Genomic DNA, 23339 nt, shown 5'->3' with positions numbered 1-23339 from the left:
AGATGCAGGTTCTTAGTCTAGACCAGTTTCCGCTTTATTCCCCTCCAAAAAATAACTGTGCAACTCTTTTCATTACCAGCCCTGTTCTTTTGCTGGCAATAAATGAGAGGAGAAATTCTGTTAATTAAATATGGAGAAACGACCTGGTTCCCATTTCCTGTGGTGGTTCCACCACCTTCTCTCCGCTACTGACATCACAGAGGCAGTGAGGCGGCTGAGATGGACCTTTCAGGAAACACGGACGGAGATCTGTAGCAGGAACAATGCAATGTCAAAACCCGGTATCAACACTGGATGGAAATCCGAGGCTACAGAGCCTTGGCTGGAAGATCCAAACAATTCTCTCCTGATGTCCCTGAACTTCACAGGAAACGCGTGTGCCAGACGCCCGAGCGTCTTCTTATTGTACCTGGGGAAGTGTGAGGCCTGCTCAGGGAACTCACCTCCCTTCAGGGAGAAAGCCCTCTGGGCCCAAGACCTGGACGTGGACCCAACACCTTCACTTTCTGATGTGGGGATGGTGGGCAGGTTGAGGGATTTGCCTCAGCCACTTGTTCATGAAGTGGAAGTGGCTGTGGTGCCTCCTTCCCAGTCAGCTGCGCTAGTTAAATGAGACAGTGTGTGGCAAAATGTCAGGGATGCATTAAACACACCATCAACCTCAGCTACTTTTTTTTTTTTTTTCCACTGAGCAAGCCTGACCACCTATCTCTGACTTCAGTTTCCTCCCACAGGTGCATGGGCAAAGCATCCCACAGCCCCGCAGACAGAACATCCCACAGCCGCGCGGACAGAGCATCCCACGGCCCCGCAGACAGAGCATCCCACGGCCCCGCAGACAGAGCATCCCACGGCCCCGCAGACAGAGCATCCCACAGCCACGCAGACAGAGCATCCCACAGCCGCGTGGACGGAGCATCCCACGGCCCTGCAGACAGAGCATCCCACGGCCCCGCAGACAGAGCATCCCACAGCTGCCAGAGGCCTGTCCACCCCCGAGCACCCACAATGCTCCACTTTCCTTGGTCAAAAGTCTGAAAACCTCTCAGGTGAGTTTTCATTTGGGATAAAAGAGTCCTTTTATCCAATGCTCTACCAGCAAGCAGAGGCCGGAAGCCCTGCAGGAGAGGCCGAGAGTGAGAGACGGGAGAGGCTCACTTTAGAGAGGGAGGCACTTCTGGGTGGGTCAGTGGTCGTCTTGGAGCAGAAGGTGCCAGGGAGGGGCCAGTTCCCAGAGAGCAGGGCCCAACCAGGACTGCAGAACTTGCAGGAGGAGCCTGGCCGAAAATACCTGCCCTCCCCCCTACCCCCACCCCCACCCCCGGGCACTGCAGGCACCATGCCTCAGGGTCCTTGGAATCAGATGAAGGAGCTTCGGGGATCAGGAGAAGCAAGGAAACAAAGGATGGGAAGCGCCCCCGGTGAACAGCCCTGCCTCCCTCCCCTGTGCCAGACTGGTGGCTCCCGTGTCCAGCCTGAGCCCACAGCACCTCCTCAGATGAGACATACTCTCCTGGGAGAGCTGGGACAACCCGGCTGAGTCCACGGCTCACCCCAATCACAGACCATTCACCAGGGACCAATCGTAGAAATCCACACTGTCCAAAACAGCAGCCACCAGCCAACCATGGCAAATTAGATTTAAACACATCAAAATTAAGTGAAATTTAAAATGTAGTTCATCAGACACACAAGCCACATGGTAAGTGCTCAGTGGCCACATGTGGTCAGTGGCTATAGTAGTGGACAGCCCACAGAAGAACATTTCCACCACCACAGAAGCCTCCGTCAAATGGCACTTCCATAAAATTACAGAAACAAGACGTGACATGCTGCCCAGCTAGAGGGACAGGGCAACGGCTGGAAGGAGGTGACTTGGGCAGTGTCAGGAGGGACAGCAGTAAAATAGATGCTTCTCCTTCGTCCTCCAACTATTCTCCCCTCAGGATTTAATATGTTTTTTTTGTTTGGTTGGTTGTTTTTTTACGATGGAGTCTCGCTCTGCCACCCAGGCTGGAATGCGATGATGTGATCTTGGCTCACTGCAAGCTCTGCCTCCTGGGTAGCTGGGACTACAGGTGCCCGCTGCCACGCCTGGCTAATTTTTTGTATTTTTAGTAGAGACAGGGTTTCACCGTGTTAGCCAGGATGGTCTCGATATTCTGACCTCTTGATCCCCCTGCCTCGGCCTCCCCGAGTGCTGGGATTACAGGTGTGAGCCACGGTGCCTGGCCTTAATTAGATTTGTATGTGTACGTTTATTTCTGGAGGGTCAGAAAAATAATAGGGCATAAGGGAATCTTTTGAGGGGCTGTCTTTGGCTGGGCATTCCCATGTACCGTGGTTTCTCATTGCTCATAGCAGGTACATTTGAGAAAGCTGCCACAAATGAATTAGTGAATCCTGAACCACTGCCGCACAGGAGACACGGGGCTAGGTTCCTGCGAGCCTCCAGTCACGTTTTTGTCAATGGACCAAGATGTAGCCTCGTTGTGTGCGTGTTCCGGTTGAAAGGCACCTGATTTAAGAGGCGCTGACTCTGGGCCGGCGGTATCGTCACTCATACCTGAGCGAAGCTCATCTCACATGCGTGTTCTCACGGGAGGGGCTCCCCGCCCCTTGTGTTTAGGACATCAGACAGCACATCAGCACCGCGCTTGGCCTGTTTTAAACACAAGACATGTGACCATGAAAAGGATACTTGTACACAGCCTGAGCCCTGAAGCAAGAAGGCAGCGTGGCCTTGTTCAATCTCAGTGGGAACATGTTTCGGAAAAACACACACGTCTGACGACTCCATTTTTTTCTCCCCTCTGTGCACGTCCTCAAAAGCTCTGCAAGTACTGACTTTGGAATTATAAATAAATTTTAGTGAGCAGGCAAATTTGCAAGTACAGATTCTACCAGCAGTGAGGATCGACCATTTACTATCCACCCCTCCTAAAACGCAGCGCCTGGAAGGAGCCAACTCTAAGCCCTGGGCTCCTGGAATCCACACTCACGCTATTTCCACCCACCACACCTGCTCTGCTCCAGAAAGGGCTCCTGCATTTCAAAGCACTTTTCTTGGATCCTCCAAGCACACTATGAAATATGCAAAGCAGATGTTGTTATTCAAATTTTTTAAATGAAAAAACCAAAATCCATATCTTTCCCCAGATACAAAGTGGCTGAGCTGAGGAAACAACTCAGATGTTATCTTCACCCTACCCAGATTCTTCCTTTCAAAACACGCTCTGGCCACGATGATTCATCTGTGCGTTCAACAAGACTTCCGAGCCCCCGTGCCCAGCAGTGAGAGTCTCACCTGAGACACAGACCTCGTCCCTCCCCTCGCTCCATGACTCTCTGTCAGCGAGTCATGACTCTCTGTCAGCGAGTGAGCAGGAAATTATAATTCACGGTGAAGAGTTCTGCATGAAAAGGCTCCAGGAGGACACAGGGACCTCCGATCTGACCACCAAAATCATCACTGGAAAACATCAGACACAAAGGGGGGGAGGGCTCTCCTGAACTCAGCCATGTTGTATGGAAAGTCTGGAAACGCCTGACATCCGTCAGCCGTCGGGAGGGACAGGTGTGGGAGGGGAAGCCGTGCGGTAGTGTGGTCCTGTGGTCATCGCAGCAATGGGATGAGACACGGAGCCCCACTACCCTGAGACAGTTCAGAAGCTAAAATCTCTACCATGCTTTAGGATTCCTTCATTCTCACGACCACAGGGTCCCGGTGTACGTATGTATTCCTCGTGAAAGGAGTAAGATGAAAAGTAAAAAGTGAGGCAAAGGCACCTGCCCTCCCCTCTGCCCTCTGGGGCCTGGCGACAGGGACACTGGCTCCCTTCACGGCCAGCATGGAGGCTTTCAGGTCATTTCCATCGCCGTGGTCAGTCTGCAACATGACTTTTAATACTGCATTTATTTAGCCACATTTTATTGTTGTAGGAAAAAATTCTGTGTGGGGACATTTTGCTCATATTACTTTCAGTTTGTTTCCGTTGCTCAAGAATTTCATGGTCACTCCGTCCATGGAAAATCCAGAATTTTCCTCAATGCCTCAATTGTACATTTCTTCTCAATGCCTTAATTGTACATTTCTCTTGCCGACATGAACCGAAAAGAGTATGCATCACAGTACTGAAGAGGGATATGCATCTCTTGAAAAGCTTCGTGATGGCAGAGCCTTGGGTAGATTAAGGCTCAAAGATCTGGCACTCAGCCACGGTATGAGATGGTTATTTCTAGAGTGAACACCCAGTTATGGCCATAGCCCCTCTCTCTCTCTGACATCCACCTCCTCTACTGAAAATCTCTGGTCTCGTGTGTCCTGGATCTTCACCGCACTTCCGCTTAGACAGCCCCAGGCAACAATGCAAACAAGGAAGCATTTATCAAGCGCCTCCTGAGGCGGGCACTGTGCCGGTCTAATGCGGGCAGCTGGCAACGTGGTCCCTCCCACATGCCTCACTGCTGCCCGAGTGCCAGCTTCTGCATTTGAAGGGAATTCCTGCTACCCTCTCAAGCCTGTTGCTCACGGTGGCATTTTCAGAAGTTGTCACTAGTAGCGACTTCTGATAGTTTCATTCAATGAAGGGTCATTGTTGCAAACCTGATGAGTTGGAAAGGTTCACGCAAGCGCCGAGGCCATGACGACCTCCTCCTGCCCTTTCCATTCTGCAGGGGTGTGACTCTGGGTGAGTGAACGCACACCTCCCGGCCTTGGTTTCTTTGTCTGTATAATAAGGAAATCAAATTGGCTTCCTAGGGCCTGCGTGAAGGTTACATGAAGTAGGAAAGTACAACAGAGGACGCCAGCTGCTACCCAAGGCTGTTCAGGAGAGTGTGGTCTGTGGATACAAGGCACTCTGTTCAGGAGACTGTGGCCTGTGGATACAAGGCACTTTGGCGCTACTGAGCATTGGAAGGTTCTCCTGCCAGGTCCATGTGCTCCAGGTCTGGGACAAAGCAAGAGAGGCCCCCAGAGTCACAGGACAGACATCCGCAGGGCCAAGAGCCCATGAGCAGAGGTCTTGAGTGGGGATGGGCCAGGACACTGAGTCTAGGTCTGAGGAGCAGAGGCCCATGCTGGCCCCGAGTGCTAGGCCATCACGCACGGCACATTCCTGGTGCACGGGAGAGATGCAGCATGTCTTACTTGGGTTGGCTTAGCTAAAGCAAGCTCTTGGAAGACCTTCACTACCTGCAGGGCACTCATGACGCCCGGCCTGTGCTCTGTGCTGATTCCCACATAGCCGGCTCTATCACCAGCTCACTCCTATGCCCCCAGTCCTGGAAGCTGCTGATATTTGAAATATCAGGAAAGTATCTTTGCCTAGAAGATATATGACAAAATTTAATCCACTTGAAAACAGGTCTTTGATACATACAAGAGAGAGGAGCCCAAATGCACAGCCCTCCAAAGCAGGTCCCATCCATGGAGACCACACCCACCTCACCCTTGCTCCTGCCAGGCAGCCCTGACCCTTCCATGCACTTACTCCAAGTTAAGCCCCTCCCATGCATGGCACCCTGGAAGGGCCTGAGAAGCCACACACTGCTTTCCCAAGCCTGCACCTCAATCCCCTCCCTGCCAGAGCAGCCCTGGCCTGAGCACGAGGATGACAGGTTCCCGGTCCCCCGTCATGTCCCCTGCATCCTTTGCCGTAGCTTCTCACAGCACTTTCCCTAAGAGGTTCCCATCATAGTTCATCCCTGAATTGTAGACCCGTTAAAGGAGGCCAAGGCCAAGCAGAATGTCCCAAAATAAAAGAGGAAATGGCCAGAACTGGGTCCCAACCACCCGATCAGATTCTTCCCTTCCTTCTACAGATGCAGCCTCAGCCCCCGGCCCAGGGGGCCAGCTGTCCTTTCAGTGTCTTTGATGGAAAGTTCCCATTATCTTAAAAAAATAATAAAAACTAAAAAAATAAAAAAGGACACACGGCGGGGCACGGTGGCTCAAGCCTGTAATCCCAGCACTTTGGGAGGCCAAGACAGGCGGATCACGAGGTCAGGAGATCGAGACCATCCTGGTTAACATGGTGAAACCCCGTCTCTACTAAAAAAATACAAAAAACTAGCCGGGTGAGGTGGCGGCGCCTGTAGTCCCAGCTACTCGGGAGGCTGAGGCAGGAGAATGGTGTGAACCCGGGAGGCGGAGCTTGCAGTGAGCTGAGATCTGGCCACTGCACTCCAGCCTGGGCGACAGAGCGAGACTCTGCCTCCAAAAAAAAAAAAAAAAAAAAAAGGGACACACCAGGGCCAGGGGAACACCCAGCACAAGTGCAGGGAATCGAGGGGTGTTTTCATCAGCGTTCCCAGGGGAGGGAGCCACCAGCCACCCCAGCACCCCGTGTGGCCACTGCTGCCCCTCACCCAGCACCCCTCTCGCCATGACCCCTCCCTACACAGCTGGTCTCCTGAGAAAAGAGAACTAGGCAGGGCTTCCTCAGTCCCTTCAGACACTGCAGAGTTCCAGCTTCCAAACTGAGCTGTGACTATAACTTGGACATTTTATACACATCCCAGCAAATCTCATGAGTGGACCACGGGTTCACGGAAGCATTCGGGCCACGGTTGGTGGTGGCAGTGGTGTTCTTTAGCCTTCAGCACGGTGGCCACACAAGGGGAACAGCCATGCTCAGGGGAGGGAGGCCCAGGCCCGGGAAGAAGGCAGCCTGCCTTCTTTCTAGGGGACTTCAGGGCCTGGGGACCAAGTACCCAAGAAACTCACAGCCCATTGACTATGGTACAAGTAAAGCACCTGACATGGCATCGCTCACTCACCCCAGCCACGCTGGCTCCACGCTCTGTGACATGAAAACACGAATGCATGGTACACAGAGGACAGAGGGGCGAGCAGCTCTGCTCACATCCCCCTGAGGACTAGAAATTTAAATGGAGTCGACAGTGAGTAGGCAAAGCCTGTGCCCAGACTCTCGACTCAGGGCGACGCAGGGCCCTCTCTGGGCCTCTCTTGGCATCTCCTCCGTTCCCACACACAGCAGCAGAAGCGAGTCAGCGGGGCTCCTGTCTCTTGTTGTACTGACATTAGAGACAAGTTCTAGGATGCTCAAAGTCTGTTCTGTTGGAATTCATCTCAGCTCATCTTTGCAATCGCCGGTTTTGAAGGGAATGGCTATTACTAACCCCCTGCTGGGCCGTCTAGGCTTGTCCCTCCCCAGGCCAGGATGCTGTCGTCTGTCACCAGCCCCACTCCAGGTTGATTTGGGCCAATGGCAGAAGCTTGTATGAAATTACAGGATTTCAGAAAAGAGAGAGCTCAGTCACACATTTATCAAGCAAGGCTGTGGGCTGGCAGTGTCTGTGTGCCCCACTAAGCCCACAGTTTCAGGAGTGCCACCTCGGGCACGCAGGCCTCCCCATCCTGGTCAGCTCCCAAGCCCTGCCCACCTCTCTGCAGATGCTTCTGTTCCCTTAGCCTCTCACCCCTCCCTTCTGAACATGCCATGGGTTTCCTGCCAGGACCCGGTCTAATGAATGCACATAAGAGTCTAGAACAGTGATTCCTGAACTGTGTAAAAGAATGAACATGCACGGATTGGGAGTGTCTGCAAATTCTCCTGCATGCAGGGGCTTAACCAACAAGGTTTCGAGACCGCCACCCAAGAGCATGTTTTCTCCACAGCTCAGGGTCAACGGAAGGACTCTTCTGAATGGGATCCTTCCCATTCTGGGAACTTTTAAAGGTTTTTAAATATTTATACAAATTTACAGAAGAGTCCACATAGACAACCTGGATGGCAGGATACGTTCAAACAGGAGACTCGGCCTTCTCCATCCCCTCCCATTGCCCTCCTCAGTGTTCAAGACACCTGAGTCTCCCCCGTGAAGATGAACCCCCAGGATCCAGCCAGGTCCCCGAGCCACCATGTAGAGCCTTGCCCCGAATCAACAAGGGGCACCATGTTCTCGTCTTGGGTACCGGTCACAAAGCACCCATTTGCTTTATTCTGCAGAAGCTGTTGTTTAGAGCATCTTCAGGGCTTCTCAGGAACAGAGCCCAGAGCTCCTTGGAGGGAAGTTCCCAGGCTCATGAGCAGGCAGCAGCATCTGCAGAGACCAGACAAGCTTGATGAAGCTTGAGTGCTGGTGGGAGATGGAAAGAACGCAGATCCCGGGACCCCCATCCTGGGAGGGTTTGGCACCAGGGTGAGTGAACTCGGCAGCACTGAAGGGCACTCGCCCGAAAACAAGGCCCATGTATGGGCTTCCCCGGAACCCTGGAGTGTGTGTGGAAGCTGAGATGAGAGGCTTTCACAAACCAATGGGAAGCATAGTGATTCTGACAAACTTTTGTTTTGCATTTATTGCTAGAGCCTGAATATAGTTGATCTCTTTCCAAGGGGAAAATGAAGATCTCAACTAAATTGCCTTCTTTTTGTAAAGTCTGTTTGTGCCCAGGATAAAAGAGAATGTTTTGTCCTTTTCAAAATCGAGCAATTTGTGTCTTTCTGGGCATCAGGTGTTCAGTGTGATGATTGTGGGGCTGATTGCCTCGAGATTCTGTTTGTTTCACGCCTCAGTTTTAAAGTGTTGACCATCATAAGTCTAAACATTACCTCCATGGTTCCCTTCTACCTACGCATCTCAAGGAAATGAATCCTGGGAGATAGATTTTCCCACAATAATTAATTCAGATATTCTTTCCCTCTCAGAAAGTCTCGAATTAAGGAATCCTTTTATTGTTGAAGAGTCACCCAGATTGATTACCATCTTCCACCAAATCCAAGCTATGAAAATGGAAAGAAACATCCTGATTTAAAGGTACTGACATAAAGAAAAGCGCATGCTAGAATTGATGAGATACAGTGTGACAAGAGCTAACACTTACTGAGAGCTTATCCCAAGCTGTCCTTCCAAGCCTGAGCCGTACCAGCTCACATCAGCCTCACCTCAGCCCTATGAGTTAGACCTGACCACCTCCCCAGCTTCACCCCTGAGAAGGTGAAGGCTCAGAGAGATATGGGAACTTGCTCACGGTGGTCTAGCCAGGCGCCTGTCCAGACAGCTGGATTCCAGGGTCTCACGCTCCCCATTTTTCTCCAATCATTTTCTCCCACCACCAACTGACCAGGTGTCCACTCTCTCTGGGCAGCATTAGGCTTACATTTCAGTATCCAGTTCAGGCTCCACAGTGTCCAATTATTTGTGAACTTAAACACCTATCACTTGTAATACTAATAACCTTTCATAAGAGAAGTTCTTGCCATGAGATGAGAAAATAAACCATAATATTAAGACCACCTCGCCCAACAGAGATGCAGCCCACACATTCCATTAACCTCAGCCATTTTCTGGAGAAGCGCGCAGTCCGGGAAGCCACAGATGACTCTGTCTTTAGACCAGGGCAAAGAGACACCTGCCCGGAACACCACACACCTCAGAGCTTCCCTCTCTCACCCTCCCCCAGACTCGCCATCCCTCAGGGTCAATGACCCAGGAGAAACACCCACTCAGATTGGACCTCCCCATGGCATACCGTGGGTGGCCAGGACCTCGGAATTCCCCACACACACACACACACGGCCCCTTCCTGGGCCTGCAGGGAACTTCTCCCAGACATGTCTTCCCAAAGAAGATGTAAAAGGCTGTCTGGGGGCCGTGTGGATGGAGCTGAGAGGAGGGGCAGGAAGGGGACAGCTCGCCATGGTACCAAAGCTGGTTGGCCTGAATCCACCCAGCTCCTGTGCAGACATCCTGGAAGGTGAGGATTCTGCAGTTAAACTAGACCTTTAGGTTCACGAATGTGAAGGCACATTCGTCCACATAGGAGACAGACGCTGTGTGAGCAGCCTGATTTATAACTGAAATGCTTAGACATGAAACATGACAGCCTACTCTTGCCTCATGCTCTGGACCACACAAACATCAGGGAGGAGAAGCCCACTCTTCGTGTTTTGGAGTTTGGTGGTTTGCTGGCTGGAAGCCTGCTTCTGTAGGTGACAGTACCACAAAAGACAGAATGTGAGGATTTAGATAGGCCTGGAGGTCGGCATCTTTGATTTCGGCTGAAAGATGTAAGGCCTAGAGTCAGAACTGGAAACGATGGGTGGTTTCATATAATTAACAAAATCCAAAAGAAGGGAAATGCCTATGTTTATATGAAAAGGTAAGAAGCCACTTCTAAAGAATTAAAATGACCAGGGTAAGATTCAGTCCCCTGCCAGACACCACACACCGCACTAGACTTTTGCTGAATGCTCTTGTTGCTAAGTGTGATGCTGTGCAGCTTTTCTTAGTTAATTCCTTTCCCTTTAAGTGTATGATTTCACAATCTTTGCTGCAAACCTAAAAATGATGGCAAAAATGTCTATACTGAAACTCAATTATAGCCATTACAGTAAAATCAGTTAGATAGGTGATTTGTGTTATGAAATGTATCTCTATTATATCCTTTCTTTAAAATTAAAGATAGCTGCAGTATAGGGTGATATCCATGCAATAAAAATTAACTCTCATAATTTCAACCATTGTCTCCAGAAACAAGTACAATCATAAGTCCTTAAACATCAATTCTGCCTGGTCACGGTATAGGAAATAAATATGTTCTTCATTTTGAAAATACATACCAGATATTTCTAGAATGATTAAGAAATTCTCTACTGAACACTTTCTCCAAGGGGCCAGGAACTTTGATGTAACAATTGTTTCCTAAAACATTATCTTGACTTTTCAAAAAGGAAAGAAGTGATACTTTAAGAATGTATTTAATACTTTGCAGAAAAGACGGGGAGCCGTTTTTTTCACTTTCGAGATAACACATCCTTGGTATGTGGCATCCTTAATAATATACATAAGGCAGAACTAAAACTGGTGTAAAATATGTAATTGAATATTTTCAGGTTTGTCTGTCTGTCAACTGTATTTTTCAGAGGAAGCTTCAGCCGTAGGTTTCTGAATCATGTGCTAAGGAGAACACAGGGAGAATGAGACTGGCAAACCTTCCGTGTCGGCAGTATACAAGCAGCACTCATTTGTAAACACGCTCCTGATTCTCAACAGCACAAGGGAAAAAAGGAAATCTTCCAAGTAGTGACAGGCTTTGTACCAGATCTTTGAACTTTTGGAGGCGCAATTTGCATAGAGCAGTAAAAAAGCACTTAACCCACGCCCCCAAAGTTTCAGAAAGGAGAAGGTCGAGTAGAGCAGGATTAAAACAGAAAAAAGAAATGGATGTGCTGTGGTGCAATTTTTGACAGATAATTATCGCCATAATGTCCTTTGAAAATTGTGGACATTAGCTGTAACGTGAAAATGCAACTGCTGATTTGTTCCCAGATGTCCATATCCAGTATTTTTCTAATGACCAAAACTCATCACTTTTAATCTACATGCTTATTCCCTTACAAATAAAATATATGTATTCAAACATCTCTATTCCATATATGTAGACTTCCTTATCTTGTAGATAATCTAGTCCAGCCAAGGTAAATACAAATTATTTGGTGATTAAGGATTAAAAGGCTTAAATGAAGTCAATGGGAGAATAGAGGATCAGTAATAATGAAAAGACTTTGACTATTTACATTCACCTTAACGTAAGTTCATTGTATTTGCCTCTAATTTAAAAGATCAGCTTCCCCGTATTAGGCAACGTGCGCCAAAGCAGAAAAGTCAGAGAACAAATCGGTGCTGCACTGTGGATCTTATTCCCCATTTCCTCTCTGTCTCCCTCCTCCAGCTTGACAGCTAGTCTTACAGTTTAATAAAGAAATCATCAGAGCCAGGTGAGTCTGTGGCCCTCATACCCATCAGGAACAGCCATTGACCCAACTGGGTCTTTTTCCAGGCCAGAACAGCACTGGCGCTGTCCCAGCGTGTCCAAGGAGACGTGAGCAGCCAGCAACAGTCAGAGTGGGCAGGTGGTCACACTCCCATGGGTCACCTCCTCATGGGATCTCCTTACAGAACCAAAGAAACTGCCACCACCCACCATGGTCACCAGAGCAGGTGGCCCCAGGGCACAAGATGGGAGCCTGGAGGCAGGTGGTAAATGTTTGACCCTTGTGGGCCTTCAGACTGGATGTGGAGGACCTGCCGTCCGGGCACAGTGAGCCTCGGCCAGACACCAGGCAAGGGCAGATGAGTGGGCTGGGGGGCACTCACCTGGAAAAGTTCCAGATCACCAGTGTTCCCCCCGACCCCTGAATCCCTGCCTCATCTACCCCTACTCCTATCCCTGAGCCCCCTCGTTCCCACACATGTGCCCCCACTGGTCCCCTGGGAGATCAAGCCTTTCAAAAAGAAAGAAGCAGCTCTTTCCCCAACAAGAGGGACTTGTGGTAGCGCATGGGCTGCCAGGGCCCCGAGTCAGAAGAAGTCTCTCCTCAGGGCCAGCCCCAGGCTTTAGCCGGAGTAAGGGCAGAGCGGGCTTGGGGCACGAGCAGAGGATGGGAGGGGACCTTGGCATCCAGTGGAGCTGGGAAGATGGCCTGGGTGAAGAGCTCCACGCACAACAATGTCCCGGCCGTCTGTTTGCTGAGACCCCTGCCCCCGATGTGTCGGCACTCGGTCCTGGCTCCCCTCTGAAGGCCTGCTCTGGCCGTATGCCCACCATACACCCCGATGCCACCTGGCTCAGCTCTGGGGCTGTGCAGTACCCAGTGTGTGTGTGAGCTGCCATCTGTAACCAGCCCTCTCCATGGAACCATTCCTCTGCCAAGAGTAGGGCTACCCCGAGCAATGCAGGGAGAACATGTGCTTGGCCATGGAAAATAGGGGACAGTCAGTATAAGTGGCTTTTATCTCTTCAAACAACCAGAGAGAACATCAGACTCAAGACCAGAGTCCAACAGGCCAAAGCCGTCCTTTCCGACACCTGGCCACTGAGCGGGCTTCCCGGTTCACGGCCAGATGCCCAGACCCAGCCGACAGAACCCCTCCCCTCTCTCCTCTCCTCTGCACACTTCTGCAGCAAGGTTCGCACAGCTCGGAATCAGCAGCCTGCACATCCTCAAGCAAAAAAAGAGCCAAGTTATCTCCCATTAAAACACGTACTGGTAAGGGGAGAACTTTGTATCAACACAACCAAAGAGTTAAAAGGAAGAAAATTATCATTTTCAGGCTGAACTTTGCGGTGACATATGATCCACGATTTACATCCAGACGAAATCTATTTATCATTTCTTCCACAGTAAAAATGCTCCAGGAACGTTCCTCCACAGTTTCCTTTACCTTGAGTTGAAGGGTAATTCTTTGACAATTAGCAATCTTTTCTTTCACATCGATTCAGCGATTCAACTTCAGCATAAGAATAAAGCCCCCATGCGCTGCAGCTCTGTCAGCAGGAGAAAGTCAGAAAGAACCTGTCACTTGTAGGGGCTTTTTGACAAAGTGTACAATGGGAGCCAAAAGAATCCTGGGTTTTTTTCCCCCCCGCAAATAAACGTGAAATAGATTTAAAAATCAGAACGTATTAAGGTGCTCATGATATTGAAAAGCACAGACAACTTACTGCAGTGGAGTAAAATATATACAATTAGAATCCTTATTTTGAAAGACTTCAATGAAGTAATATTTGCTAGAGCTGAAACACATGGAGGCATTTCAGTAAAGCATAAAAACATGCGTTTGCGTGAACTAATTGGATAATGACATATGTAACCACAACTGTCAGCTTCCACTGCGCCTGTAAAAAGTTCCTTTTGTGAAGCATGTAATTTCATTGTTAAAACACCAAAACAACACACAAATACCTGATAGCCGGCATTAACCCTGGCACACATCCCTGCCACAGCTGTGTGCACACAAACACTCCTGCGCTTCTGTCCGGTTCCATTTTGCTCTCATTTCCGTGAGGGCAGGCTCACCATGCACTGATTCAGCTTCTCCGGACACTGTCAAAGTTTAGTCGTTTAGAATTGCACATCGTGGTACTCCTTTCAATGTCTCCATTCCTCAGTTCTGGACCAAGGGCAGAGTTTGCAGAGTCCTTAGGCTAAGCCAGAAAGATACCCATTATCCCGTAGGAGCCTCACAGAAAAGGTTACCCGGAGAGAAGCCACCAGTGACATGGAAAACATTGCCATCCCCCTGACAATCGCAGTCCAGCCAGACTGACGCTTTCCTTGGTGACTGCTGTCATTGCCCACCTCATTCTGGACACTTCTCTGCTTTCAAAGGTGTGTTTTCTTTTCTTTTTTTGTCCACTGAACTGTGTTTAGAGCCAAGCAAATGGAACTTAAAACAGCAACCAAAAATGATTCCCAAAAGAGTGACTAGAGTATATTCCATGAGGAGCCTCATCGCATGTTTACAATCTCAGCAGACACGCTAAGCTGAATCATTCCTACAGCACTGTGTTGCATGGTAACAACAAATGACCTCATGGAAAAGTCCCCTTTTATCTGACTGGCCCGGACCCGGCCCGGGCTCTGGATCTGGGAAGACCCAGGCTCTTTCCATATGCCGACATAAAGATTGGGATGGCACACGTTTTCACAATCACCAGAACACAACTTTTCACCAACTTGCATAGAGAACAAAAGTCCCTGTTGCCCAAGGAGCAGCGTCCAGTGAGCTGTCTGCAGGCGGCAGTTCCAGCCCCCACCTGGATGCCAGCAGCCTGCTGCAACTGCGCAGCCAACTTCCAAGCTAAGTTCAGCAAACACAGATTTCGCCAGAAGAAGCCATCGTTCCCCCTCCAGGCCACACTATGCCCGGCACCAGCAGGTACCCCTGGGTCTCCAAGGACCCCACACACAGCCGTGAGGGCCAGGACAGCTCCTAGGACCAGCAGACATGACCACAAGGCTCCCTGGAAAGGTCCCGCGCGGGGAGAGGCACAGCGGCCGTCAGATCCACCTGTGAGCCAGGTTGCAGCCCTGCAGTCCAGACGCCGCTTCCCTGCACGCACCGTGTCCTGCTCTCTCCCTCTCCACCCTGCCCCCCCTAGACTTAGCAGAAAATCCACAGCAAGTTGCCCCCCAACACTTTACCTGGTCCCAGTTGAGCCCACGACGCCGCCCCGCTCCTCCCGGTGCCCGGCCTGCTCACCTCCCAGCACCACGTCCCGTCGCCTGCTGGTGCCAGGCTGTGGAGCTGGCGGGTCCCGGAGCAACGAGCCTGCTCTTGTGAACACCGTGCAGCCGCGGCAGCCGTCGCAGTGATGAGCACAGCTTGAGCCCGTCCACAATTAGCCGAATATTGTATAGCAGCAACAAATCAACAACAAAACCGGCGCGCAAATAAAGCCGACTGCGGTTTCCGAGGGATGCAGAAGGGCAGAGCCACCGAGTGCTTCATTTCTTCTTCAAGATCATTCCAGCCAGCTCCTTCTGCTATTTTTACTGTACCATAATGCACTAGGTCTGGCTTTTACCCTATTGAAAGAACATGAATATATTATTATCCACACAAAAGAGCAGGTTATTGTTTATGAATTACCAGCCTTCCCAGCAACAAAGGCTATTTTCATAAGAAAACTCAATTTCATTTTAGCTCCAATTTGATTACCAGCTGAAGAAAAGAAGCTCTGCTCCTAACCCTCAAAGGATTTTTATTCATACCATTGAATGGGCTTTATTGCTTCCTTTTCAAAACTGACGTAGAAAGCTTTTAGAGTAAAACATTGACAAAAAATTATTGCGCTGCTATTTTGTGCAATAACAGAGCTGAAGAGGGGCAATGATTTCTCAGTCATCCTTCACTGTACTCCAGAATAGCGGAGGCTGGAATTAATGACAGACCAGGGAGAGGAGGCACGCTAAGGTCTCACAATGCACGTCAAATCTAAATGATCACTATACATTGAAAGGCCCCCAAAAAAAGCCCACAGCTGATTGATTCACGGCTTTCACAAGAAAGACAGGCTTGAAGAGTTTATTGCACCACAATTTACTCGGAATTATCATAAAAATGAATGTAGAGGCTGAATGTCACCCCGGCACGCTCCAAAACCACACGCCCAGGGACAAAGTTCACCCAGGAGCTGCCGCTGCACACCCCACGCCGCGCGCCAGGAGCTGTCAGGGTGGCCGTCGTCGGGCTTGACGCGGGCTCTGCCGAGAATCTTTACCCCACACCAGAATAGGTTTTCATCTTCACCATTTTAAAGTGGGAAAAAAGTCTGTACCAGCAAACAATGGTCCAGGGGCCCGGAGGCGGACGTGCCTGCTCAGCACTGCGCGGTGCTGGGGGGACCCTGGCGGGCGTGTGCCCCTCGGCCTGCTTGTTCTCACTCCCGAAAGAAGTGAGAAGTTTGCGAGGACTGGAGTGCTCACAAGAATGGTTTAGGGGCAAATGTTTAAATGATACAGGTAGTTCTTATTTAAACGACTTTCTCCACATGCATGGCACTTCTCCTTTCATTAAAATTTCAGCAATAATGGCTAAGCTAGTGGGGTTGCCAAAGAAACCTGCACTTGCGATTATGCAAATAGAGCCTGCAGTGTAATAACTTGGTGTTCCCAAGGCCCCCAGCCAATGGCCTGTTCACATAGAAGCCTCAGGCGAGATCCGATGATTTTGACCAACCAGCATTGAAAGGCGCCTTAAAACCTGTCATCGGCCTAGGGACCCCTCTCTTCTCCTGCCTTACTCATCCAGCACAGTCAGGATTTATAAGTGAAGAATTTGTGATCTTCAGCTTTTTGTTTAGTAAGCAATACTCGTATTTAAAAACACACCAGAGAAAAGGTAAAACTCCCCCCCCCATTGGCCATTGCATTTTCAAAGGACTTGTTGAATTCAAACATCATCCATGTTTTCTCAGTTCTCTGTCAGAGTCAAGCTATCTGTCATCTCTCTCTCAGACAGGTTCTCAAGCACGGAGATTATGCTGGCTGTCTTCCGGGGAGGAGCTGGGTTGACAGAGGAGCCTCGCGTCCTTCCCAGGTGATCACACACACCAGGAGAGGCTGGCCCAGCTCAACCCTGCCGCCTTGAACTCATCCCCAACCACTGGCCCTGTTGGGGCTCCACCTAAAATCCGGGTCTTCTCACAGGAGATCCTCTGGGGTCTTGGGGTTGCCACAGGTGCCTTGAAGGTTTTCAGAATCATTGCTCTAAACTGCATGATTTAAAGGCACCTGAACATGACTGTTTAGTAGAAAACAGGAAGATGTCAGCTGTAATAAATCCTTTTCCACGGCTCCCCTTGTCCTGGCCCCAGAGTGGCTACAATCTCGTAACCACTAGCACTGTATTTCCACAATGTCAAGGCTGATCGTTTATAAAAGCAAACTTCCATCAAGTATTCATGTGCTTACAGATATTTCAGTGCTGGGCTGACAACAAAAGACAAGTAACCCATGCATATTTTGCCTTTCTTAGGGCTTCTGGTTTCTGCACACCCAGTCTGTTCATTAACAATATATAGTCAGTTGTAAAGTGAAACATCGATGGTGGTGACGTTCTAAAGTTACTATGAATACTGAATTTGCAAGTACTGAGCCATTGCTCCCAGAGAAATACATCTGGTCACAACAGTTTCGTCAATCAATTCATACATGACCTTGTTTAATGTTTATTTCTATTTGGTAACACCTTATTCAATACGTATTGTGGAATCATTAACATTGAACTCACAGCCGGCAGCCCACCTGAGTGGCTTCTCGAACACACGTGTTATCTCCATGAGGCATGGCACAACCTTCTTGCACTTAGGAATCCTAGACAGCACTTCGGCCCCGCGCTGACGGGCCATCTTACACAGTGAAATCACCAGCAAAAGCACAGAAATTTGCACAGAAATTTGAAAAACATGGCACTCGAGAGACTGCAAAAAGGATACTGTGCACAGAATGAGAGGAAGTCTCAGCATCTCCTTGCTCGATATCATCTGGGGATATGCACATCTGGTGACACTTTTTTTTTTTTTTTTTTGAGACAGAGTCTCACTCTGTCACCCAGGCTGGAGTGTAGTGGTGCAATCTTGACTCACTGAAACTTCCACCTCCCAGGTTTGAGCGATTCTCCTGCCTCAAACTCCCTAGTAGCTGGGACTACAGGCATGCACCACCATGCCTGGCTAATTTTTGTATTTTTTGGTAGAGACGGGTTTTGTCATGTTGGCCAGGCTGGTCTCAAACTCCTGACCCCAAGTGATCCGCCCGCCTCGGCCTCCCAAAGTGCTGGGATGACAGGCGTGAGCCACCGCACCTGGCCTAGTGACACACGTTTTACCATTCTGAGCATGTCTGCAATGACCGCAAAAGCCCCAAGATTATTCACTTTGGGGGGTTACAAATTCTAGCAAGTAACAAAGCTGCTGTGGACTGAACTGCATCTTCCCCAGACTCATGTGTTGAAACCCTAACCCCAGCGTGACTGGATTCGGAAATGGGGTCTTGGGAGGTAACCGGGGTTAGATAAGGTCATGAGAGTGGAGTCCTGATCCAAAAGGTCTGTGACCCTGTAAGACAAGGAGAAGAGAGGAAACTCTTTCTCCCTCTCTCCACCACGTGAGGACACGGTGAGGACATCTGTGAGCCAGGAGGAGGCCCTCACCAGGAACCAAACAGCTGGCACCCTGATCTTGGACTTTCAGCCTCTGCCACGGTGAGACATAAATATCAGTGGTTTAAGCCACCCAGTCTGCAGTATTGTGTTGTGACAACCCAAGCTGAGGAAGATAAAAGCTAAAAGTGGAACATCCATGAGGCACGCTCAATGACCAGCCAACACTGGTTGAGCACCTCCTGTTTACCAACTGGTATCTGCATAAGCTGGATTGGAGCTGACTGGAGAGTCCCAGAGCGTGGGCGGGATTCAAAGAGAGACCTGAGGAGTGCCCTGGAAGATGCTGGGCCTGTGTTTTGAGAGGCAGTGACAGATGAGGCTACAGAATGGAGCAACAGCCAGAGGGAAAGAAGGGCAGCTCCTTGGCAGGGCCACAGGGCCGGGCCCAGCCTGAGCTCATCTGGGGGAGCTGGGAGATGAGGCCGCAGCCTGCATGACCACCTGGTGGTGGGACCTTTTCTCCAAATGTAGGTCTCGTGCCCCTACCAGCACAGTCACCTGGTGGTTGATGAGAAATAGAAGCTTCTGGCCCTGTCCTGCGTGGTCAGCCTGGCATCCCTGTTTTGGGGCCCTGGGAACCTGCTTTTCTGATTCACCACCCAGCGACCCCTACAAAGTATGGGTGCTCTCAACCCTTAAGAGCCCTAACTCTGAGGGGCAAAATCATGTACAAAATAGATGCACACTTCCCAGTCCATGATTTTATGTTCAAAATAAATACAAAGGGCACACTGACCATGGAAAGGCACTTATCCTCCCAGCTGTGGCACTGTCCAGAAAGCCAAAAAGGATTTCAAAAGGAGACTGGGTGTTCATGTCAGAGAGACCTGCAATTTGCTCGAGGGACAACCCAGCCTTTTTGTCAAACTGTGAACCCCTCAGGAGCACCTTTGTTCAGGACACTTGCCACATCAGCAGCTGCTCAATAAAATACCTCCGTGAAATGGCTTAGACTAGACGTATTGGCTGGAGAGCTCGGAAAGAGGAAATCCTGAGTGTTATATCATACGCTGACTGCAGCCAAATGCCAAGAAGGAAGGCAATTAAGGAAAACCATGGATTCAAATACTATAGGAGTTTGTTAACTTAAAGGAAAAAAGGAAAAGATCTTTGGAATTGTGAGCCCTCGCTCCCATTTCCAAACAACGTAGAGCTTCTTTCCACCACAGTGAGTTGGTTCTCTTCCTGCCTCCTCATCTAGAAGCACATAAAATCCCTTTCAACCGAAGACTTCCCTGGCTTCCAGAATTTGAAAGCAAAGAAATAAACTCACTGTGCAACAAGAAAATACCTTCTCCCATAAGCAGCTTCCTTATCCTGTAAGCAGAACTATATAATTTGAGTTCCAGAAAGTTACATCTGATCTTCCAGAGTTTCAGAATATTCTGCCAGTCTTTGTCCTGTAGGGAGAGTTGAGACCTCTGAAAATCAGAGCTTTGCAACAGATTATAACCAACAGGCCAGGGGAATGAAATAACCAGAAAGCCCACGTGATTCATCCCAAGTGGCTGCATCCGCCCTTGCTGACAAGCAGCGACATGCGTGAGTGCCTTGATTAGAACATGCCATAACAAACATCACTGTTTCCTCAGCGCCTCTACGCTAGCTTGGGAAGATACTTTCTGTAAGTCTGATGGTATCATAGGAGACATTCAAGTTTCACTAGACATTTCAAGAAGCAGGTGAAACTGTCATTCACTTCTCAAGAAGAAAATCTAAAAATTACACTAGGATTAAATCCCGCTCCGTTTTTTTTATTCATTCTCTAGCTTTTATCCTATTCTACTACATGCTGCAAAACTACAACCTAGACACGTGAAATCAGTGCTTGGATTGTGTGCTCACCCCTTCTCAGTTCCCCTCTTTGTTCCCCCTTCTCCAGTTCTCAAAAGATGGAGAATCTGGCCCTATCTTTGTAGTAGCTTGTGACGGTGAATGCACATTCAGAATTAGAATTGGGGTTGGTATGAGCTACTTTACCCTCTGTTCTCGCATATATAACAATAAGAAAGTGAGCCAGGTTCAACCCAGAGTTTAAATTACCTCATTTAAGAAATTTCTATTTTAAATCCTTCCGTATTAACAAGAATGTTCTGGACTTAGTCCAGCGACGTTGCTCCTGTGATAGGCATCTTAGGCTCCAAAGTCACAGGCGGTCCCCGGGGAAGGGCATGGCCGTCCCATGCCTTGTCATAGAGTGCAAAGCCCAACGGCACCCACCTGCACCCAGAGGGAGAACCGGGCCCCCAAATGCACGGGACCTGTCCTCACTCAACCTTCCCCCCAGAAATACTTCCACACATCTAGAAAACACTCCCTAATTCTGAAGAAGTAAATGTGTGCTCACCCCCCAACCTCTGCTCACACCCTACAGCCTTCCTGCTTCCAGTCAGAGGCGACCTGCTGCTTCTGGGAGGCTTCTGGGAAGCATATTTTACTATGAAGATCACACGCAGCTGTGGGGCTAGGAGAGCAGCATAAATGAGCATGGAGCATCAGATGTTCACCCAGTGTGTCCTGGTCTCCACTCTGACACCACTTGGGTGTCCAGTGAATGGTTCAACTCAATCCTGACACTGGCTACCTGGGGGTCAGCACAGACCTCACAGGTGTAGGGGCTCATCCTGCAGGGCTGCCCCCGTTCAGATGCCAGCCACAAGCTCCTGGCTCCCAGACCACCGATACTTCTGTCAGCTACCAATTCCGGGGTTCCTGTGCTCTCCCTTCAGGTTTTGTCATTGCTAGAATGACTTATGGAACTCGAGAAACACCGCATGAGTGGTCTAAGGGCCGGGGAGTCCAGCAGCCCTGCCCTGCAGTGGACTATGTTCCTGTCACCTGAGGCCTTGCAAGATAGGCAGCTTACCCAGAACTCGGCAGTCACCTCGGTGCCTTGGAGGGATTTCCCTGCAAAGCACGTGAAGCATTTGGGAGGCGGGCACGGAAAGTGACAGGTTTATTTTGAAGAATACAAATACATGTCCAGATAAGAGCTGCAGGGGCCAGCAAGGTTTGGGGCTGCAGGAGTGGAGGATGGCACGGAGCTTCCACGCTTCTCCAGACACCACCCTCCTATCACTGACGCTCTCATCAGACAGAAGCTCTCCAGTCCTGTCCTTCCAAGGTTTCCACGCGGAGTCGCATCACGAAGGCATGACTGACGGGGCTTCTTCCCTCCCTGGAGGTCAAAAGTTATCACCCTGTGGCTGGTTTTAGGGGAGAGGAGGTCACTGGAGGTCAGAGGGTGAGGCTGAAAGTTCTCACCCTGTGGCTGGTGGGGACAGGTGGACACACATCACCTCATTAGCACAGACCCAACATCAAAGGGGTTCCTCAGGAGTAAGGAAGGGCCAGGCACAGTGGCTCATGCCCATAATCCCAGCACTTTGAGAGGCCAAGGTGGGCAGATCACTTGAGGTCAGGAGTTCAAGACTAGCCTAGGCAACATAGTAAAATCCCGTTTCTATTAAAAATATATTTTAAAAAATTAGCTGGGAGACCAAGGGCTAAAGCTGGGAGACTGAAAAAATGCAGACTACTGGGGCATTACTCATTTCTCCAGCTCTGATCCGCTGTACCAGGGGTCTAATCAGGCCTGTGTCTGCCTCCTTCTTGAATAGCCCAGTGAATTCATCTAAACAGCCTTCCTACAGCAGCTTCCCACTCCAGGTGGCCAGACGGGAGTTCCAGACCAGTGTTGTCTCCCGGGACATTGACACAGCAGCCAAGTTTATTGGTGCTGGGGCAGCCACAGTTGGTGTGGCTGGTTCAGGGGCTGGCATTGGAACGGTGTTTGGCAGCTTGATCATTGGCTATGCCAGGAACCCATCTCTCAAGCAGCAGCTCTTCTCCTATGCCATTCTGGGCTTTGCCCTGTCTGAGGCCATGGGGCTCTTCTGTTTGATGGTCGCCTTCCTCATCCTCTTCGCCATGTGAGGCTCCGTGGGGGTCACCTGCCTGTTGCCGCTGCGACTCCACGCCATTCCTGGTGCTGGGGTGTACTAAGCTTTACCATTAAACACAACGTTTCTCTAAAAAAAAAAAAAAATTAGCTGGGTGTGGTGGCAGATGCCTGCAGTTCCAGCTACTTGGGAGACTGAGGTGGGAGAATCATTTGAATCCAGGAGGCGGAGGTCGCAGTGAGGTGAGATGATGCCACTGCACTCCAGCCTGGGCAACAGGGCAAGACTCCATCTTGGAAAAAATAAAAAAGGAATAAGGAAAGGCACTGCCTTCTACCACTCAGGGAATTCCAAGGGTTTCAGGAGTTCTCTGCCAGGAGCCAGGAGCAAGGACCAGATATGTGTTTTTATCACACACACCCTGGGCGGCATTGGAACCCTGTGGTGTCCCCAGGTGAGCCGTCGATGTGTGACCCCCTTGGCATTTCAGCAAGGCCTGTCTAGGCTTGGGGTCTTTCCTAAGGCTGAGGATGTAAGGAAACAGGTCAAGCGGAGGAGTCAGTCCACATGCCAAGGGGCGTTTTGTGCCATGGGTCCTCAGCTCTTCCTGCCCCCAGCGCTGGTCACCTGCATCCATCCTGTACCGCTCCCCTCGGCTCACACTCGGTTCCTGAAGACAGGGAATGGGGACGTGAGACCCAGTCAAGCCCCTCCAAACACGTGTCGGCCAACACTGGCTCATCTCATCACCACCCTTGCCATGGGCTGCTCAGGACGAATGGTGCTGGCGGCCATCAGGAACAGTGAGACCGGCGAGCACCGGAGGCCCTGTCTATCACCTGCATCCTCAGCACTCAGGGCATCTTAACTCAGCAAATCCAACAACTCCATGAGGCCAGTGCCATTATCACCCCCACTTCACAGAAAGGACTTAGGTGTAGAGAGGTTACGTCATGT

The 23339-nt window shown here is 50.0% G+C and overlaps 2 protein-coding genes across 4 annotated transcripts in view; one reads left to right on the top strand and one right to left on the bottom strand.

Annotated features, from left to right (window-relative positions):
* Positions 1 to 15264, bottom strand: part of LOC103214812 (uncharacterized) — a 682137-nt gene extending 666873 nt beyond the window's left edge. For 2 of the 3 annotated variants that reach the window (XM_073014507.1, XM_073014509.1), the window contains exon 1: positions 13716 to 14278. The gene's annotated coding sequence lies outside the window, so the exon portion shown is untranslated. Of the gene's footprint in view, positions 1 to 13715; positions 14279 to 15015 lie in introns of those variants that run through there. The other variant, XM_073014508.1, reaches the window with a different exon arrangement.
* A 6724-nt stretch (positions 15265 to 21988) lies between these two features.
* LOC103214808 (ATP synthase F(0) complex subunit C1, mitochondrial) lies at positions 21989 to 22528 on the top strand. The gene has a single exon (XM_007960926.3). The coding sequence runs from the start codon at positions 22009 to 22011 to the stop codon at positions 22414 to 22416; it is 408 nt and encodes a 135-aa protein (XP_007959117.1). The 5' UTR covers positions 21989 to 22008; the 3' UTR covers positions 22417 to 22528.
* Positions 22529 to 23339: the final 811 nt, after the last annotated feature.

The sequence above is a fragment of the Chlorocebus sabaeus genome, chromosome 3 (assembly GCF_047675955.1).
Source record: "Chlorocebus sabaeus isolate Y175 chromosome 3, mChlSab1.0.hap1, whole genome shotgun sequence".
Taxonomy (NCBI): Eukaryota; Metazoa; Chordata; class Mammalia; order Primates; family Cercopithecidae; genus Chlorocebus; species Chlorocebus sabaeus.
The sequence above is the reverse complement of the archived record's forward strand: the minus strand, read 5'-3'. Positions and strand labels throughout refer to the sequence as shown.